We start from the raw sequence: 15,742 nt of genomic DNA on the forward strand, positions 1-15,742 counted from the left end.
TGCTCTCCCAGCCCCCTGCAGTGGTAGGAAGTGCATCCTTCACAAAAGAGCACAGTGGTCAGAACAAAAATAGTGAGGTAATACTGCTCTTTCAGGGCTCCCTCTGCTATTTCATGTTTCCTTCTGCTGTAAGGGCTGTTCTCAATTGGAAACACCATTCCTGAATGCTTTAGTCCAGGATTTGAACTGAATTTGCAAGGTCTGTGGCCTTTTCTTCTTGCTAGTAAGAACCAGGAGAGGAAAACATGCCTCTTAGTGGTGTTCCTTTAGGAAGGAATCTGGAAACCTTCAGGTTGGAGTGGCTGGGTTGAAACACTCTGAGGAATCATGGAAAGCCCTGCAGACAAAAAAACAATCAAAACAAACAAAAAACCACCCAGGAAGTTGAAAAAATTTCCCTCTTCACTCTCAGTGGAGAAAGGGTAGGAATGATGGCTGTGAGGGACAGAAGTTGCTTTACATCAAGGAAGCCACTACGCTGACCAAACAGCAGGTGAGGTTCACCATCATGCTGGGAGGCAAAATGCCACAGAGGCCACTACTCTTCAGGGGAATTAAACAAGGCACAAGGGTTTTCATCGATGGAGAGCAGGAGTAAGTCCCATCCACCACATTGCTGGAAGATAACCAAGGCTCACCTGCTCAAGAAATAAAGATCTAGGCTGCCCGTCCCTGTGAGTGTTGGCACTACTGCCAGGAGTGGTATGAACCAGCCCAAATGTGAATGTGGGTGTGTGGGAGGAGGGTGACAAGAGAAGGAGCTGTGCTGCAGTGTTAGAAATGCTTATGCAGGTGCGTCTAGTGCTCAGGAGAGGGACAGGTGGGGAGGGCCTTGGCTCCCATCAGCAGGGAGGACAGAACAGATAGCTGCTGGTCCATCCAGGTCAACCCCTGAAACAGGAGATGAACACCCTCACATAAAGTCATGGGACTATAGGGGAAGGGAGTTAAGAAAGAAATTATTTCAGAAGTGTGCAGTGGAAACCGAGACAAAGATCTACATATTTATTATTTATAATTCCATTTTCTCCTATTCCCTCTTTCAGTTCCCTGATTCACTGATGCTGCAGTAGGAAAGTTGTTGGGTCAACTGGTTGAATGTCTTAGATGTCTTTATGTTAGCATGACAGAGATTTGGTCTGGTAATTCTTGCAGCCAGGATATTAAAATAGAATTATTGCTCAAGAAGACTTGGAGGAAGTGATGTGTGCCAGGGGTGCAACTGCCTCCAACATCCACATTCTAACGGAGGGACAAGGACCTGCTCATCAGTAGCATGGTGGGGGTCTGCTCCAGGTCTCAAAAACAGAGGTGAATGAAGTCTTTTTGTGAGCAACAAGCAGGACTGTCCCAAGCACAGGACTTAGTGGCAGTGAGGAATTTTAATTGCCCAACATCTGTAGGGATGGCAATGCTTCAGGTTGCAGGCCATTCAGCAAGGTCTGGCATGTTGCAGCAGTTTTCTGGGTATAAAGGGTGGCAGAAAGAGCAACACGAAATTTTCTGTGGTTTTAACTGGAGGAATGGGAAAGAACTAGCTGAGAACTTGAAGGTGGGAGACAGTTTAGGTGAGTGAGACCATGAAATGAGAGTTTGAAACTGGAAAAAATAGACCATTTTGTAAATTATGTGCTCTTGGTACCTTAAGCAAGAGAAAAACAGACAGATAGTGTGTAAGCATGGCAAAATTAATAAAGATGAGTATAAAAATACCATGAACAAGTGAAAATGGAAAGTCAGAAAGGTCAAGATCAAAAATGAGATTACATTAGAAACATGAAGGGCAATGAGCATTTTCTGTTATCATATTGGGAAGAGTAGAAATATCAAGGAAAGTATTGAAGGACTAGAGAGCTTAGAGAGTTATGTGGAGTAACCTCGAAGCAGTTAATGGTTTTTTCTGACAATTAACAGAGCATTTTCTGAAGTTCTGAAATGCTGGGGAAAGGTAGATGTAATGATTCTTTTGGCAAAAGAGGAAAAAGGAAGAACTGGAGAATTCCACAACAAATCGCTTTCAATTTAGCTTCTAAGAAATAGATGTATTTCTGTATATGACTATAGGAGATAAGTAACAGTCATGTGGTTTTGTTAAGAGCCAACTGTCATACTGGCATAAGTTCCTCTATGCCGGAGTAAGAAGTCTGTGGACAGAAGGAAGGTAATGACTGTCACAGCTCTTGACTCATGAGGAAATGACACACAAGATATTCTCTCTCTTAAGGTGAGGGCTTAGGTGAAATAGTTAAAAGGTGGTGGCAAATCTATTTGGAAGATGAAGAGTTGTTGTTAGTAGCTCTCTAATGAAATGTAAAAATTCTAGAATAAGATTCTCCACAGAGGCTGTTTTAGATGTAGAGTATCTCAGTATTTCCACTGATGGGGGAAAAAATGCATATTAAGCCAGCATATGAGCTATGGTCAGGTGTCTGTAAATGTGTTTGAACACCATCTTAAAACTAAATTGCAGACAGGCGTGTACAGGAGAAGAGGACTAGAACTCACCAAGGGTGCGTGGAAAGCCATGCTTATGTGGAGAATAGTCACCTGGTAAGTTCATGTGGATGAGTCACCATCTGGGCTTATCACAGGCTGAACATGTGTCAACACTACCAGGCAGAAGGAGGTGTAGATTCATTAGGATGAACCTGCTATTGTATAACAGATTAGGCCAAGGTGCACTAAACAGAAGTGTCACCTGGAAGACAGAGGGAAAATGTGACCTCTGAGGAAAGACTGTTTGTCACGTCTCTTTTGAGTCATCTCTTTTCTAAACAAAACAGTCCCCAATTGTATAAAAGGCTACTGCTAAGAAAAAGGGAACAGTCTGTTCTCCACAGTCCTGCAGGACAGGAGATTTCAGATCTGCACGGAAAGGGCTTCCACAACAGTGGGAAGAGACGGCTCTCACCTTATCTTAGACTTCCCTAGAAACAGAGATATTATGCTTTTCCCCAGTGAACACTTCTTGGCAGAAGTGATGCACATGTAATGACACCAGCCTGCAGGAAGTGGTATGGACAAACAACTTCTTATAGTTGGAGGGAAACACATTTTTCTGTGGGTCCAGCCTCCCACAGTCCACGGCCTCTCAGGCCAGTTATATGTGAGGAAACCATTGCTTGGACACCAGGAAAAATTTAATTTGTAACAGTGTAAACCTGCCAGATGGGAGCAATTTTGTTGATGATTAATGCATGATGAAAGCCAGATCTTTCTGCCTTCCAAGGCCTCCACCCCAGCATCAACCTGGGCTCTTCCAGCACGCTTGTTTCCAACAAGCCTTGTTCCATCCCACAATGATGGGGAAGAAAAAGGACTGAGTTAAGCAAAACCAATTGAAAAACTTACCAGGAGACTAACACGTTTTGGATTCTGGTATCCCAAAGGAATGACGTTTCCTGTCACCCGGGCTTTGAAGAAGGTCTGAAGTGAAGTGTGGCTTCTCTTATGGTCTAACATATAGTGGCCTGACTGTTTTTCTGATCTAGTGGACTTTCCTTGTGCCAGCTCAGATTGTGGAGGGAGAAGAGTTCTCCTGGCAGCTCACAGCCACTTCCCTGAATTATTTCAATGTCCAAGAATCAGGCTGTGTATGAAATGGATATCACAGCACAGAGCTATACAGTCGGAGGATGTACTCAGGATGCCCTGTGTCTGAACAGAAGGTCCTTTGGGCTTGGTAGCATATGGTGTTTTCCAAGCTGTATGGCTTCATTCTTTGTGTATATGCTAACATAAACAGGTTTGGTGGCTTTATTAAAGGGTACGCACATCATTGTACTTGCTTTTGGGTTGTGATTTGGGAGCTGAAAAATTGCAAATAGGTGAACTACTGATATGGAATTGAAGTTGGCAGTCTTTTGGATCCAAAACTCCCAGATATTCACCCTTTGTTTGGTATGAAACGTTCTGTTCAGTTCAAGATAAATATTTTTGTTTTGAAACATTTGAAAGAAAAGCCAGCAGTGTCCAACAGTGACACTACAGGCTCAAAATATGAGAGATCCAAGCTCAGTTCCTTCCTCTGCACACAGGATTTGAAACTTAATAAGAAGATTTCCCCTGAACAAGGGGAAAAAATAAAGGTATGAAGTTTATAGCTGCAGAAGTGGAGAAACTGAGGCGGTATGGGTTAAGCCAAGCCAGAGCTATATAACTGCAGCGCAACTGAAACTACATAGGAATGGCAGGTAGATGTCTAAATCATCTGTCCAAAGCGAGCCAGCAGTGCCAGAGCAAACCCCTTGGAGAAGGGTGGTGGGCTGACGTACCCAGAGTTTAGAGTGTGCTGCAAAGGCTGCAGGTCTTCACTAGGCCTTCAGAGAAACTTGAGTGGCACCATGAAAGCCTTTGCTGGCATACCAATGATAACAGAGGTGGGTACTGTCTAAGCTTGCAACAGGATAATGCTGTTTGATTGGACTTAGGCAGACAATGGAGGATTTTGGAGAAGGATGAGGCTGCTATTTTAGGCAACTTGCATTAGGCTGTCACACAGCATAATAATATCTGAGCACGTGTGGTTGCACACATTTGTTTTTAATAGCTTTAAAATTGAATTGCAGAGTTGGCGTAAGACCTCTGCCTTGTTGGGTGTTGGTGGATGTCCTTTAAACAGTGTTTCAAATGGAAACCTCAAATGCCTAAGCTGCTGTGAAGGCTTGGCTGGTGACTGGGAAAATGAGCTTGAGTCTTTGGGAATAAAACTCCTGCCCTCCCAACAACTCATATCACAGTCCCCTGTCCTAGGATGAACACTACTAAAAAAATCCAATCGTGAAGTAAAGTCATCCAGTTGACGTGGTGCAAAACATACTTCTCAAGAGAAGCAGCACCGTTAGAGCCATTTATGGAACTGCGTCCAAAGAAGATGGTGCAGACACTACCTGCAAAGCAGACAGGGTGATGGCAAGCATTGAGGATGTTAGGTCTGAAGGTGCTTTTGCCCCTCCTTCATGGAAACAATGTTTTCCTCCTAATCAAGAGGCTGTGGGGAGGGGAGCTGCAAGTGACTAATTTGATTAGACATTATCCTTACAGGATGCTGTATTGACAGCTACACTCAAACCTTTCTGGCGCACTCATCCTTTGGCATAACAAGATTGCAGCTTATCTGATTTACCAAGTAATATTGTCATGCCACCTGCTCGTATCCAAGAATAAGCTTTCCTGCCATGGGAGCCCAGCGAGGATCAGAGCCATGTTCCTCCTGGGCCAGGGTCTTCTGCCCCTAAAGTCCGGGCTTCTCCTCCAGCCACGCACAGATTTTCTCTTCCTGCACAGAGGACTAGCACGCAAAACCCCAGAGCTCTTGCTCAGCATCCTCCCCTGGCCTTTCCTTCCTCTCCATGGCTGGCTGGGGACCTTTAGATGCCACCACGGCATGACCCTGCCACCCAGGCTCTCACCTCCCTCACTGGGTACTGCGGGTGGGAAACTGCCACAGCCTCCCCTGTGAGCACCCGTGGGCAAGGCGGCTGGAGCTGGGCGAGGGGTGGATGGCACTCGGGCAAGTCTGGGGATAGTACCCAATTGGGGGAGCTGAGGGCAGAGCTGCCCTTCAGAGGGACCTCAGGGACTGGAGAAATGGGTACCGGGAACATCCTACAGCCCAGGCTGGGCCAAGTGCTGGGTCCTGTCCCTGGCTGGCAGGAGCCAGACCGAGCTGCAGGATGGCAGCAACAGGGACGTCTGTCAGATGGGGCAAATGCATGAGCACAGCCTGAGCTGCGTGCTTGTTTTAATGCAGTCTGGCTGTTACACAGAAACACAGCAGCGGAGCACAAGAGCCTGGCTTAGTGATAATCCTAGGTCTGCAGAAAACACCTCTTGAGCAGTAGCTGGTTATGCTAGAGCTCTGTTTTCCTGTTGGCTCGATAGGTGACATCTGAATTGTAGCAGGACTGTTAAATGTTTATAACGAAGTATAAATCCCATGCACTACTGTGGACGGGAGAAACTATGCTGCTGGCAGTCCAATTGCAAAGGGTGAGCAATGTGTTTTAGAGTCAAAATTAGTACCTGGATACCCCTCCAAAAAATTTGCTCATATTTTGGCTCCATCCTGTCATGATCAGGGAACATCAACCCTCCTCTTATTAATTCCTTTGGAGAATTACTTTAAAATTAGCGTACTAATTTAAGTATTGCATTGGTGAATTGCAGGAAACAGTTAGAGATTTGAATCTGAGTGGCTCTTGCAGAACGGAGGTGGTGCTATGGACACACACATAAATAGAAAGTTTTACTTCAGATAGTAGTGTGTTCTGAGTAAGAAACAATTAACAGGTATGCTGGGTTAGCTTGCCAAAATGCTTTCAAACTCCATAAACTGGTAAGACACAGAAAGTCCTTCCTCAGGTTAACGTGAGGCTAGTTCTCAGTTACTTGTTTTATTTTATTTCTGAAAAAAAGAAGAAAACCCCTCTCCCTAAATGCAGAATCTTGCAAACTTTTAAAATAATTGCCAGTATAGTATTTTTTTTTTAATAATTGCCTAGTGTTTAGAAGAGGTGTAAGAGCACCTGCTATACTGGAGGTACTTCACTCAAGCGAATGGTATTTTGTAAGAGGCCAGACCCTGCACTGCCTAGTGCTCCAGAACAAGTCCTGGGTTTCCAAAAATGGCCACCCTTCCCTTGCACTCTAGCACATAAGTCAGTTTGGGATTTGGCAATGCCAGAAGGCTGGAAATGTACCTGAGCCTTGAGTAAGTCCACCAGACCTGGCATGGTGATGTGCCTTCTTGTCTTTATTATCCTCACATACATTGTAAACATGCACAGATTCTCTTCCTCTTAATTTTATGGAGAGATGACCAAGTTAAAAAAAATATTACAATATAGTAGCAATGGCAATTCCTGCAATAAGACTACATGAGTTTATAATCTTTCAATTGACAGATCGTATCCAAAGCTCTTAGCACGAATCACTGAACCTTGAGTAAGAAGATTACTTACTTAGTCAAATGTCCTGTGAAGCTGAAGAACAAAAATGATCATCAAACTCTTCCCAAACTCTACCACATGCACTCCTTGTGCAACCATCTTCCCCAAATACCCTGGGCATGGCATTAAGGAAAACACAATGGGGGACACATGAAACTTTAAGAAGACACACCAATAACACAATATAGGTGCTTTGATCTACCAGAAGTAGGTTTGCTCATGCAATGTCAAGGGGAAATGATGAAGAGGAGAGCAGAGGCTCTAAGAAAAGGTTTGCAGATGTCTGTAGAACAAGAGCGCAGAGTCTCAGATGAGTGAAGTGATTTGTGGAACACACGGCCACAATGGGGGGGAAAAAAGGCAGAGAACAGGATTGTTTAGCAGAAAAGAAGTGGATCAGAGAAATTGAGTCTAACTTCAAGAGTAAAGAAAGAGTAGAAGAGATGATAAAGTAATGAGGAAGAAGAAAAGGGCTGTTGAGTCCATAAGAAGCTGTGGAGACAGCCAATGACTGAAACCTGGGAAGAGCATGGAGAGTACAGTGATTAAAAACAGTGGTGATGAGCCAGGAGGGCTGTGGGACAAAAGCCAACAGAAAATGCCCATCCATGCTTCTGGAATTGGAATCAGAGGAAAATCCTTGGGCCTCTCATCAGGGAAGAGCCAAGGGACAGACGCATTTCTGCAAGCCAGAGGGGCTGCTCAATAGGTGGAAATCGAGGCTGAAAATACTCCCACAAGGAGTATTTCAGAGTTTGCTTTTGGCTACTCAGATAGGAACAGGTGATGCTGAGTGATTCTCAACACAACTGCTCCAGGACAACTAAGTCAGGCTGAGAAGATGCTCAGAGAAATATGTGTTCATGTGAGTTTAGAGGGTGGCTGAGGGATGGGCCTTGCCAGGATGAGGTGACAGTGCTGGGCACAGGGATGCAATCAGAGGAATTGACTTTAAGTCAATGGACAGACTACTATGAACAACTGGGGAACCAGAAGTGTGGTACTGAGCATAGCCACCATGGGTAAGAAGAGGTCAAGCCAAGAAATGATGAGAAGATGGGAGAGACTGTGTAGTCTCAGTGCACACAGCAGAACAGTGTAAAGAGGGGTGCAGCATTGGCAGGCACAAGGTTGCAGCAAAGAGGAAGCAAGTACTCATATTCCAGAGACCAGCAACAGCTTTGGTCATACAGGTGTTTCACTGGTCCTAACAGGAGTGGCCGTAGCTCCCCATGGTGGGGCACAGAACTGCAGTAAGTCCTGCAGAAGTTTTGATGGTGATTGGGCACGCTGCAGCCTGTGTTCTCCTTCTTCTCTCCTTGTGGGCAGAGAGATGCTTAACATTCATTTTCTGCAGCAGAGGTTGCTGGTTGATGATGTTTTTAATGGGCATTAGTAACCATCTCTTTGAGGCAACACTGCAATTTTCAGTGTTTCCAGCTTTTTGCTCAGTCTAAAGTGGATGTAAACTTGGTTGTTGGGTTGAGTGTATTCCAGTTGCAAGTTTAAAGAGGTGATAACACTTTGGGACCTTGAGAGTTGACTGGAACATCTGGATCCCTCCGTAAAATAAATTGCTTTGCTATGTAAGTGCCCTCAGCTGACAACAAGCATGCTGTGGTGAAAACGGTCAAGTTTCCTATCCATGGAAGATTTACCCTGTTTCAGGTCTTGCAGCTTCAAAGAAAATCAGCTGTTTAAAGCATAAAACAAACAAACAAACAAAATCCTCTGGGGAAAAACATAATAATTTGATCATCTTTGATAGCTTACAAAAAACATCACAGTTCTTTTCCCTTTTCCAAAGCAATACAATGACGTCCATCCTTTTCCCCTGCACAGAAAGCAGAGGTAGAAAGCTGAAATGCAGTTGTCTGTGAAAGCCTTTGGCTTATTCTTTAGATCTGTGACTCTCTAATCAGCCTCATGTTCACAACTGCCCTCTCCTTGGAGTGCACAGAGGTGCTCTGACCTAAACCTTCCCTCCTTAGTCTGTTTCCACATCCTGTTGCAGATGGAAACTGTGTCCTCTAAGGCTTACTAAGGCCGGGTGCCTGGCTAATGGCCTTTGGCTGCATGCACATACAGATTCCCCTGGCTTTGGTAATTTGTGCTTCTGGTTTTAGCTTTTAAATCCATCAGCAGGGCTGGCATGGACATCCTGGCTTATCCAGAACTACTCAAGCTCTGTGCCAGCAGTACCGCTTTTGTAAAGCACCTTGAGATGTGTGCCATGTAAGGAGCTGTAAATATCTCACTGGAGTAATCTAGAGCAATATCTGAAGGCAGCACTTACTGTCTGCAACATGTAATGGAGGACATATATTCTGCTGTTACATCATGCTTTGCAACAAGATAGAGCCTATACACTTGTTCCGGCATTTTTGGTTTTAAGATGCTTCTGTTGCATGAACAGAAAAGGAACCAGACTTAGAATACTACACACATGATTCACACCTTCAGGGATATTCACATACTCTCTGTGCCTCTTGTTTTTGGAAGGCATCCTGGGAATGACACCATGGATTAAATAAGCTCTGGTCTATTACCTCACTGCAAAACGTGGTAGGGGGTACTGGCTGCCTCAAGGAAACAACCCCCTTCCTCCTGCCTTCCCCGGGAGAAGAATAGGATCAGGCCATGGAGATACCCCACAGCTGTCTTCAAGTGCAAAGATCTAGGCCCGAGACAGCTGAATTCCCCTCATGTTTGCAGACGCCAGCCTCCTCACCCACTTCGAAAAGGCAGGCTCCCCAGGCGTCCTGTGCCGACAGGGCTGATCTCTGCACTCCAGGAGCTGGCAGGTTGGCATGAAAAGAGAAATATTTTATCTTTAAGCAAATGTTGCAACTTAAACAAATAAACCTGCCAATGTCTGCAAATGGACCAGTTCGGTACTAGTAAATACTAGATATGATGTAGATATTTCAACAATATGACTAGTAATAAATATTAGAAAACAACAACCAAAATGCCCACCTCTTTATTTGATGGTCAAAAAAGGTCTTTTTTTCAACAAGTTGTCTTAGGCCTGGATGGTCTTTTGGTACAGAGCAGCAATGGGCCATTAGGGAAACCGTCATGGCTTGGAGAGTGAAAGCCAGCAGCTCACTGATCAAGCTGCAACCATCGTCCATGCGGTTGCGCAGACACCAGGAGATGACACAAAAACTGATCTGCCTCTTTGGCTGGCAGATCCTTGTATGTATCCCACTTCAGGAGAGATTTTAGCCAGCTCTGCACTCACCCTCTGCTTCCAAGGCAGCAAGATGCTGAAAGGTTTGGGAGAGACGATGCAACTTAGTTTTGCTGCCAAGCCCTTGACAACAGCCCTAGGAAAATCATTCCCCCCCAGGCTACCCACCATGGCAGAAGAGCTGAGGTTCCTCGACTCCTGTGTGCTTTAAGCAGCCTCATGTTTCCATTTGCAAACTAGGGGACATGTGTGTCTGCTGGCGTCTGAGGTGTGTTGTATGCATGGGAGCCCCTGCTCAATTATCAGTCAGTACGTCTAGCAAGAATGACACTATCATACTTCAGGAGGGAAAGGTGCCTTTCAGTTTATGTCATTTAAAGCTGTGAGGTATTTGAATGGCGCCTTGAAAGTCATAAGGCAGTGATTTATGATGCTTTTTTATCTAATGATGTAACACACCCAAGAACCTTACCCTTGAACAACAGAGGAACAAACTTCAAATTATTTTCTCTTCATCTGTATTGCATCACTCTTCACTGGGAAAGATCAGCATTTCTGAGCAGAAGTCACAGAGACCGAGAACCTCTTAGCCAACAGCCTTCATGTGGTAGGCTACCACGGGAAAGCCTTGTTTCTCCGGCCTCCCACCCTGGTGATGGTGTAGAGCACACTATCGCTGTCCTCTCAGTCCTCGGCAGGCCTGGGACTGGGATGCGGGTCCTCCAGCAGTGCAGGTACATGTGTGTGACACCCTAGAAGGAAGCCCGGCATCATCAGCAGCACAATTTAGATCTAAAGCTAGAGCAGGAAATCCTCCCGACTTACAGTGCAATAACCACCACAGGAGCTGTCAAGGGCGACTCAAAATGCATCTACATGTAGTTGTTCTCCAGCACCCTGGTAAACAAGCCCATAACTTGATTGCCTGCTGGACAGGAGCGAACTTAATGCCTGATGCAGGAGGCTATTTAGAGATCTCATACTGTGCCATTGGCTGCTGAGCTAGCACATGTTGCTAAATCTGAGCTGGCAGTGCAATTGCATAATTCCCAGAGCAGTTTACCCAATGCTTATTCCCATAATAAGGCAGAAGGAGGGGGGCTGTTAGAGGTAGGAAATCCAAAACTGCTGCTTCTGTATTTCATAGGATAGGGCAAAAGATAAGATTAATCATCTCATCTGCATACCTGTTTTACGGCAGGCCATTGAAACTACCAGTACTGAGTCCAGTACACTGAATATACGTCTTACTTGGTCAGGTCACCTCTTCTATTGAAAAACAGCCAGTTTTGATAAGCAAGTCTTGGAATAGGCCCTTGGATATCTTCTTTGACAACCAGATCCTGTAGTGCACCTTTGTTTTTATAAGATCCGTTTCATGTTACATCAAATTTAACAGGCCCAGGAGTATGCCTCAATGCTTTGATGCCTCCCTTTCTTTTCTACGCCCAGCACAAACTACAATGATACTGTGGAAATGAAGGTTAGTTTGATTTTGTTTTCTTCTTGCTCCAAACAGCAAATAATGCAGTGACAGATGTTATGGTCACCAACCAAAATCTTGTGCTGTGATTAGCTATTATTAGCATCTCTCTAATCACCAGGGGATTAAGTGGTCACCTAAGCATGGCTTCGAGTGTCACCTATGTCTCACATGGACATAAACTAATCTCTTTTGTTGGAAACAGATGAACTGATAAGTGTTTCGAAGCCCTTCTAATTTACAGAAAACACTGCAGTTCATTGTCTCTCAAAACCCTGCATCAGGGTGGAAAAGCACACTTCTGCACTCAGATTCAGTGTCTGGGGAAAGTCCTTTGAAGATCTACTGGGCATCTAGCCCTCAAAAAGCAGTTTAAGAAGTTACTTTTTATGTCATTCTTTAAGTGGCTGAGCATTTTAAAGAAATTAAATGGGCTTTCTGTTGGTGTTCCTTTCATTTTTAAGTGAAGTAAATGCTGCTGGTGAAGAAGACGCAAGTGCAAGGAGTATGTGCCAGGGGAGCTGAAGGTAGGCAGCATAGTATGTGTGCAAGGCCATAGGTAATGAGCTGTGCCTGAATTAACAGAGCTGATTATCTTCACACTTGGAGCTGGAGGCCACCAACTCTGTGCAATCCTTTCAGGGATCTGCTCATCCCTGGAGCACAGTACACATGGTGAGCAGACAGCTGTAGCTGAAGGATTAGTTCGGCAAATGGCTGTTTGGCATCTTTCTAGAAAATCAGGCCAAGGGGTCCAGGCAGGATGAGGTAGATCCACATTGCCCAGGACATGAAGCAGCTAGTACCTCGCCGCAGCGGCTGACTGTGTACCACCTCCCCACACCCCCAGGTCTTGGTGTCCCTGGATAAACCCAGCCAAAATGCCCAGGGAGAAGAAAAGGCCATTGTGCATAACACTGGGCAGCCCCAAAGTGCCTTACCTGCCCCAGAGAAAGCCACTTACAAAGAGCCAAAAGCATGGGGTGTGATGATGTGGCCCTACCATGGTTGGGGAGGGTATGGAGGCTGCACCCAGCCCCTCCATCAGGTGGAGAGGGGCATGCTGTGGCATTTGATCCTGGTCACCCCTGGCCTGGGACAGGTGCTCTCACCTTCCTGTCCCAGTTACCAGCAGGTCACTCCCCTGTGAACTTGCCCAGGTTTCCTTTGAAGCTACGCAGATGGTGTGAACAGGGTACGCTCAGTCCCTTTGGCAGACATGTACATTCAAATTGTCGTTGCTTTCCTCTAAAGTGTAGGTGGAAGCTGCATAGAGGCCAAAGCAAAGTTTCCTCTGGTAGCAAGCAAGGGCTGTCTTTCCCAGATAATGGGCAACCCTAAACAAGTTTCCTGGAAAGCAACACAGCTCACACCAGCTATGGGGTGAGGCTGCATGCTTCTGTTCAGGAATTCATGGGCAAGTGGCTCTAAGTGATCTCCGCAGCAAATCCAACACATCCAGAAGGCTTCAGCCTTACTCTGAACGTCCAGCTTGCTGGATCAGTACCAGGAGGTTCAGGACTCCCTGGGCTTACTCCATAGGAACTATAGAGCCATCCTTAGTGAGTACGTCCAAGGGTCCCCAGCACCCAGCAGCCCTGTGGGAGAAGTAACTGCTGGTGCTGGCAACTCCTAGGTGAGTGTCTGAAGTCTTAAATTGCCCAGAAGAGCCTGGGTAGAAAGAGTACATGGGCAACCTTTGCAGTTGGGGAAATTCTCTGGGAATTTGATGAAATAGTATGGATGGCAGGCACAGTTTGCTACCAAAAAATATTTTTCTAGCCATTTCTCCCTTCTCATCTTTTTGTGCTCTGTTGCATGCCCGTGGAAGGCTTCTAGGAAGAACATCTTGGGAAGGAGAGAACTATAGCATTTATATAACTGGAAATGTTGACAAGATGAGCTGGAAAGAGCGTGTATAAAGATGTTTCAGTGCACTGGAGAACTGGAGGCTCCAAGATTTTGACGTGAACATGAAGGCAAAATCTTTATTTTTGCATTTTTTTTTCCCCCAGTAGATAATGCACAACATCTTTCTACTCTTGCAAGGATCACCTTAATTTGATGATGCAGATATTGGAAGAGCTAATTATATATCTACCCCATGCAAGTTGTCAAATATGAACACGTGCCTATGCAGATAAGTATGTATAGTCCATGAGTTTCTCTGGTTAATGCTTTGTGCTTATTCTCCTAACACGTGTTAGAAGCAGACAGACTTCAGTGAGACAAAGGTGTGGTACAATCACATCAGCAGACTTATTAGCTTTCTGGACAGCTTTTTCCATTATGTAAAAGCTGTGTTTGTATTAGTATAGCAGTCAGACCCACCAGTGTGAGGATTATGGTTGGTTTTTACTTAATGGATTATCCAAGATTAAGCGTTTTATTCAGGCACACGAGCAAAAATAACCAATTAGTGACTTTGCAGATTCATTATTTAAAGGCAGCTGGAGAGCAACTGACACAAAACTCTCCTGCTGACTGCAGCCCAAAGACTGAAGCAGAGTAGTCTCAGGGATCTCCAACATCTCTACAACAGGTAAGTCTCTCTTCAGCAGAGGTGGGCCAGACTAGCATCTCTTGCAGCAGGGAAGCGCAGCTTGCATGGCAGCAGCTGGGAACAGGGTAGCTGCTTGGGTGTTTGGAAGTCCTGGGTTGGTAGCTCAGCTTGGATGCTGCAGGCAAGTTTCAGGTAACTGTTTTATCATGGCATCAGAACAGGTGTTCAGGGTCAAATACTCTGCAGCAATATGTAACGCAGGTGATCTCTTCCCAAAGTGTGAGAAACAAATATGCTGGGGTATGGATGATACTGGGAGACAAATAAAGCCATGGCCACCTCCTGGCTGTATTGCAATGGCAGATGAAGCCTCTAGAAATTGAACAGTATTTGTCATATTTGTGGAGGGAATGGTCTGAGAGCAGACAATACCAAGATGTATTTTGCCATTAGAGTCGGCAGCTAGGAAGAGCCCGTTTCAGTGATGAGAACTGGCTACAAAGAACACAGCTTTGCTGGCTTGAAAGCAAAGTGGACACTCACCATGAAATAATTAGAAACAACATCTTTACAACCTACAGTGCTTTACCAGAGCTCATCAGAACATTATTATTCTTGTGAAAACAAAAATTCAACAAAATTCAGATTTTTATCAATTCTTACCAACCTTATCCAGAGTCTGGCTTAATTTGTAATGTAAAAATATCATGAACCACAATACTACTACTAGCAAGCAAAATATTCTTGCAAAGTATTGTCATTGATGCTCAGTTTTGGCTGGACATAGGCCCCACAATGACCCAGTGGTTTCTCAGTGGAGGAGTTGGTAGTCTACTCAGCACGGAAAGAAACTAGTTTTAAAATGAGGGGAATGTATCTGTAGGCACAGCACTAGCTACCCACATTTACTACATGAAATAAAACTCCATGTTTGCTTTTGTCTTGCAGAATGAAATACGCACAGTATGTTTTCCTGGCCTCGATCTTCTCCACTATTGAATATAGCCTAGCTCAGACCTGTGCAGTGGAGTCTTTCTCTGTGAAAGACAATTTTGATCCAAAAAGGGTAATTATGGTTACTTCAACAGTATCTGTGAAGAAGCTTCATATATAAACTGTTTTTCAAGGTTATGGGTTGTGTTAATCTAAAGGGGTTCCTCACCAAGAAGTTAACTTCTTTTGTATGCTGTTTCTCAGACACTGTTTTGGTATTTTGCTTTTCTCACTACTGTTCAGCCTTCTGAGGATTATGGTAAAATTGCCCTTGAAAGTCAGGGATGTCATTTTATTAGATGTCATCTTCTGTTAGCTCAAAGCTCAGTACAGATCTCGGCTTTGAGCAGTCCCATGAATGAAACAGTTTAGATCCCCATCAGAGAGAAAGCCCAAACACATGCCCTGGGGGACTTGCATCCACCACTCGCCGTTCTTGGGAGTTATAGCAAATTGAAAATTTATCTAGTTGGGTATCCTGAGCACAGACTGACTCTTCTTTAAAGACAGCATTTAATCTGCCTGCCTCTGAGGAGGAAATCAGGGTTAACTTGGTGTTGGAAAGGTCCAGGCAGGTGTGCCAGTACCTATCTTGCCTGTCCCTCAGCAAACATCAC

At 44.8% G+C, this 15,742-nt stretch overlaps 1 protein-coding gene across 1 annotated transcript in view; it reads left to right on the forward strand.

Annotated features, from left to right (window-relative positions):
* The first annotated feature begins 14,116 nt into the window (after nucleotides 1-14,116).
* Nucleotides 14,117-15,742, forward strand: part of LOC104169475 (purpurin) — a 7,124-nt gene continuing 5,498 nt past the window's right edge. The window contains exons 1-2 of the mRNA XM_009710400.1: nucleotides 14,117-14,171; nucleotides 15,081-15,198. Coding sequence (XP_009708702.1) covers nucleotides 15,082-15,198 — 117 coding nt within the window. The 5' untranslated portion in view covers nucleotides 14,117-14,171; nucleotide 15,081. The remainder of the gene's footprint in view (nucleotides 14,172-15,080; nucleotides 15,199-15,742) is intronic.

This window comes from Cariama cristata, unplaced genomic scaffold (assembly GCF_000690535.1).
Source record: "Cariama cristata isolate BGI_N322 unplaced genomic scaffold, ASM69053v1 scaffold21251, whole genome shotgun sequence".
NCBI classification, from domain to species: domain Eukaryota; kingdom Metazoa; phylum Chordata; class Aves; order Cariamiformes; family Cariamidae; genus Cariama; species Cariama cristata.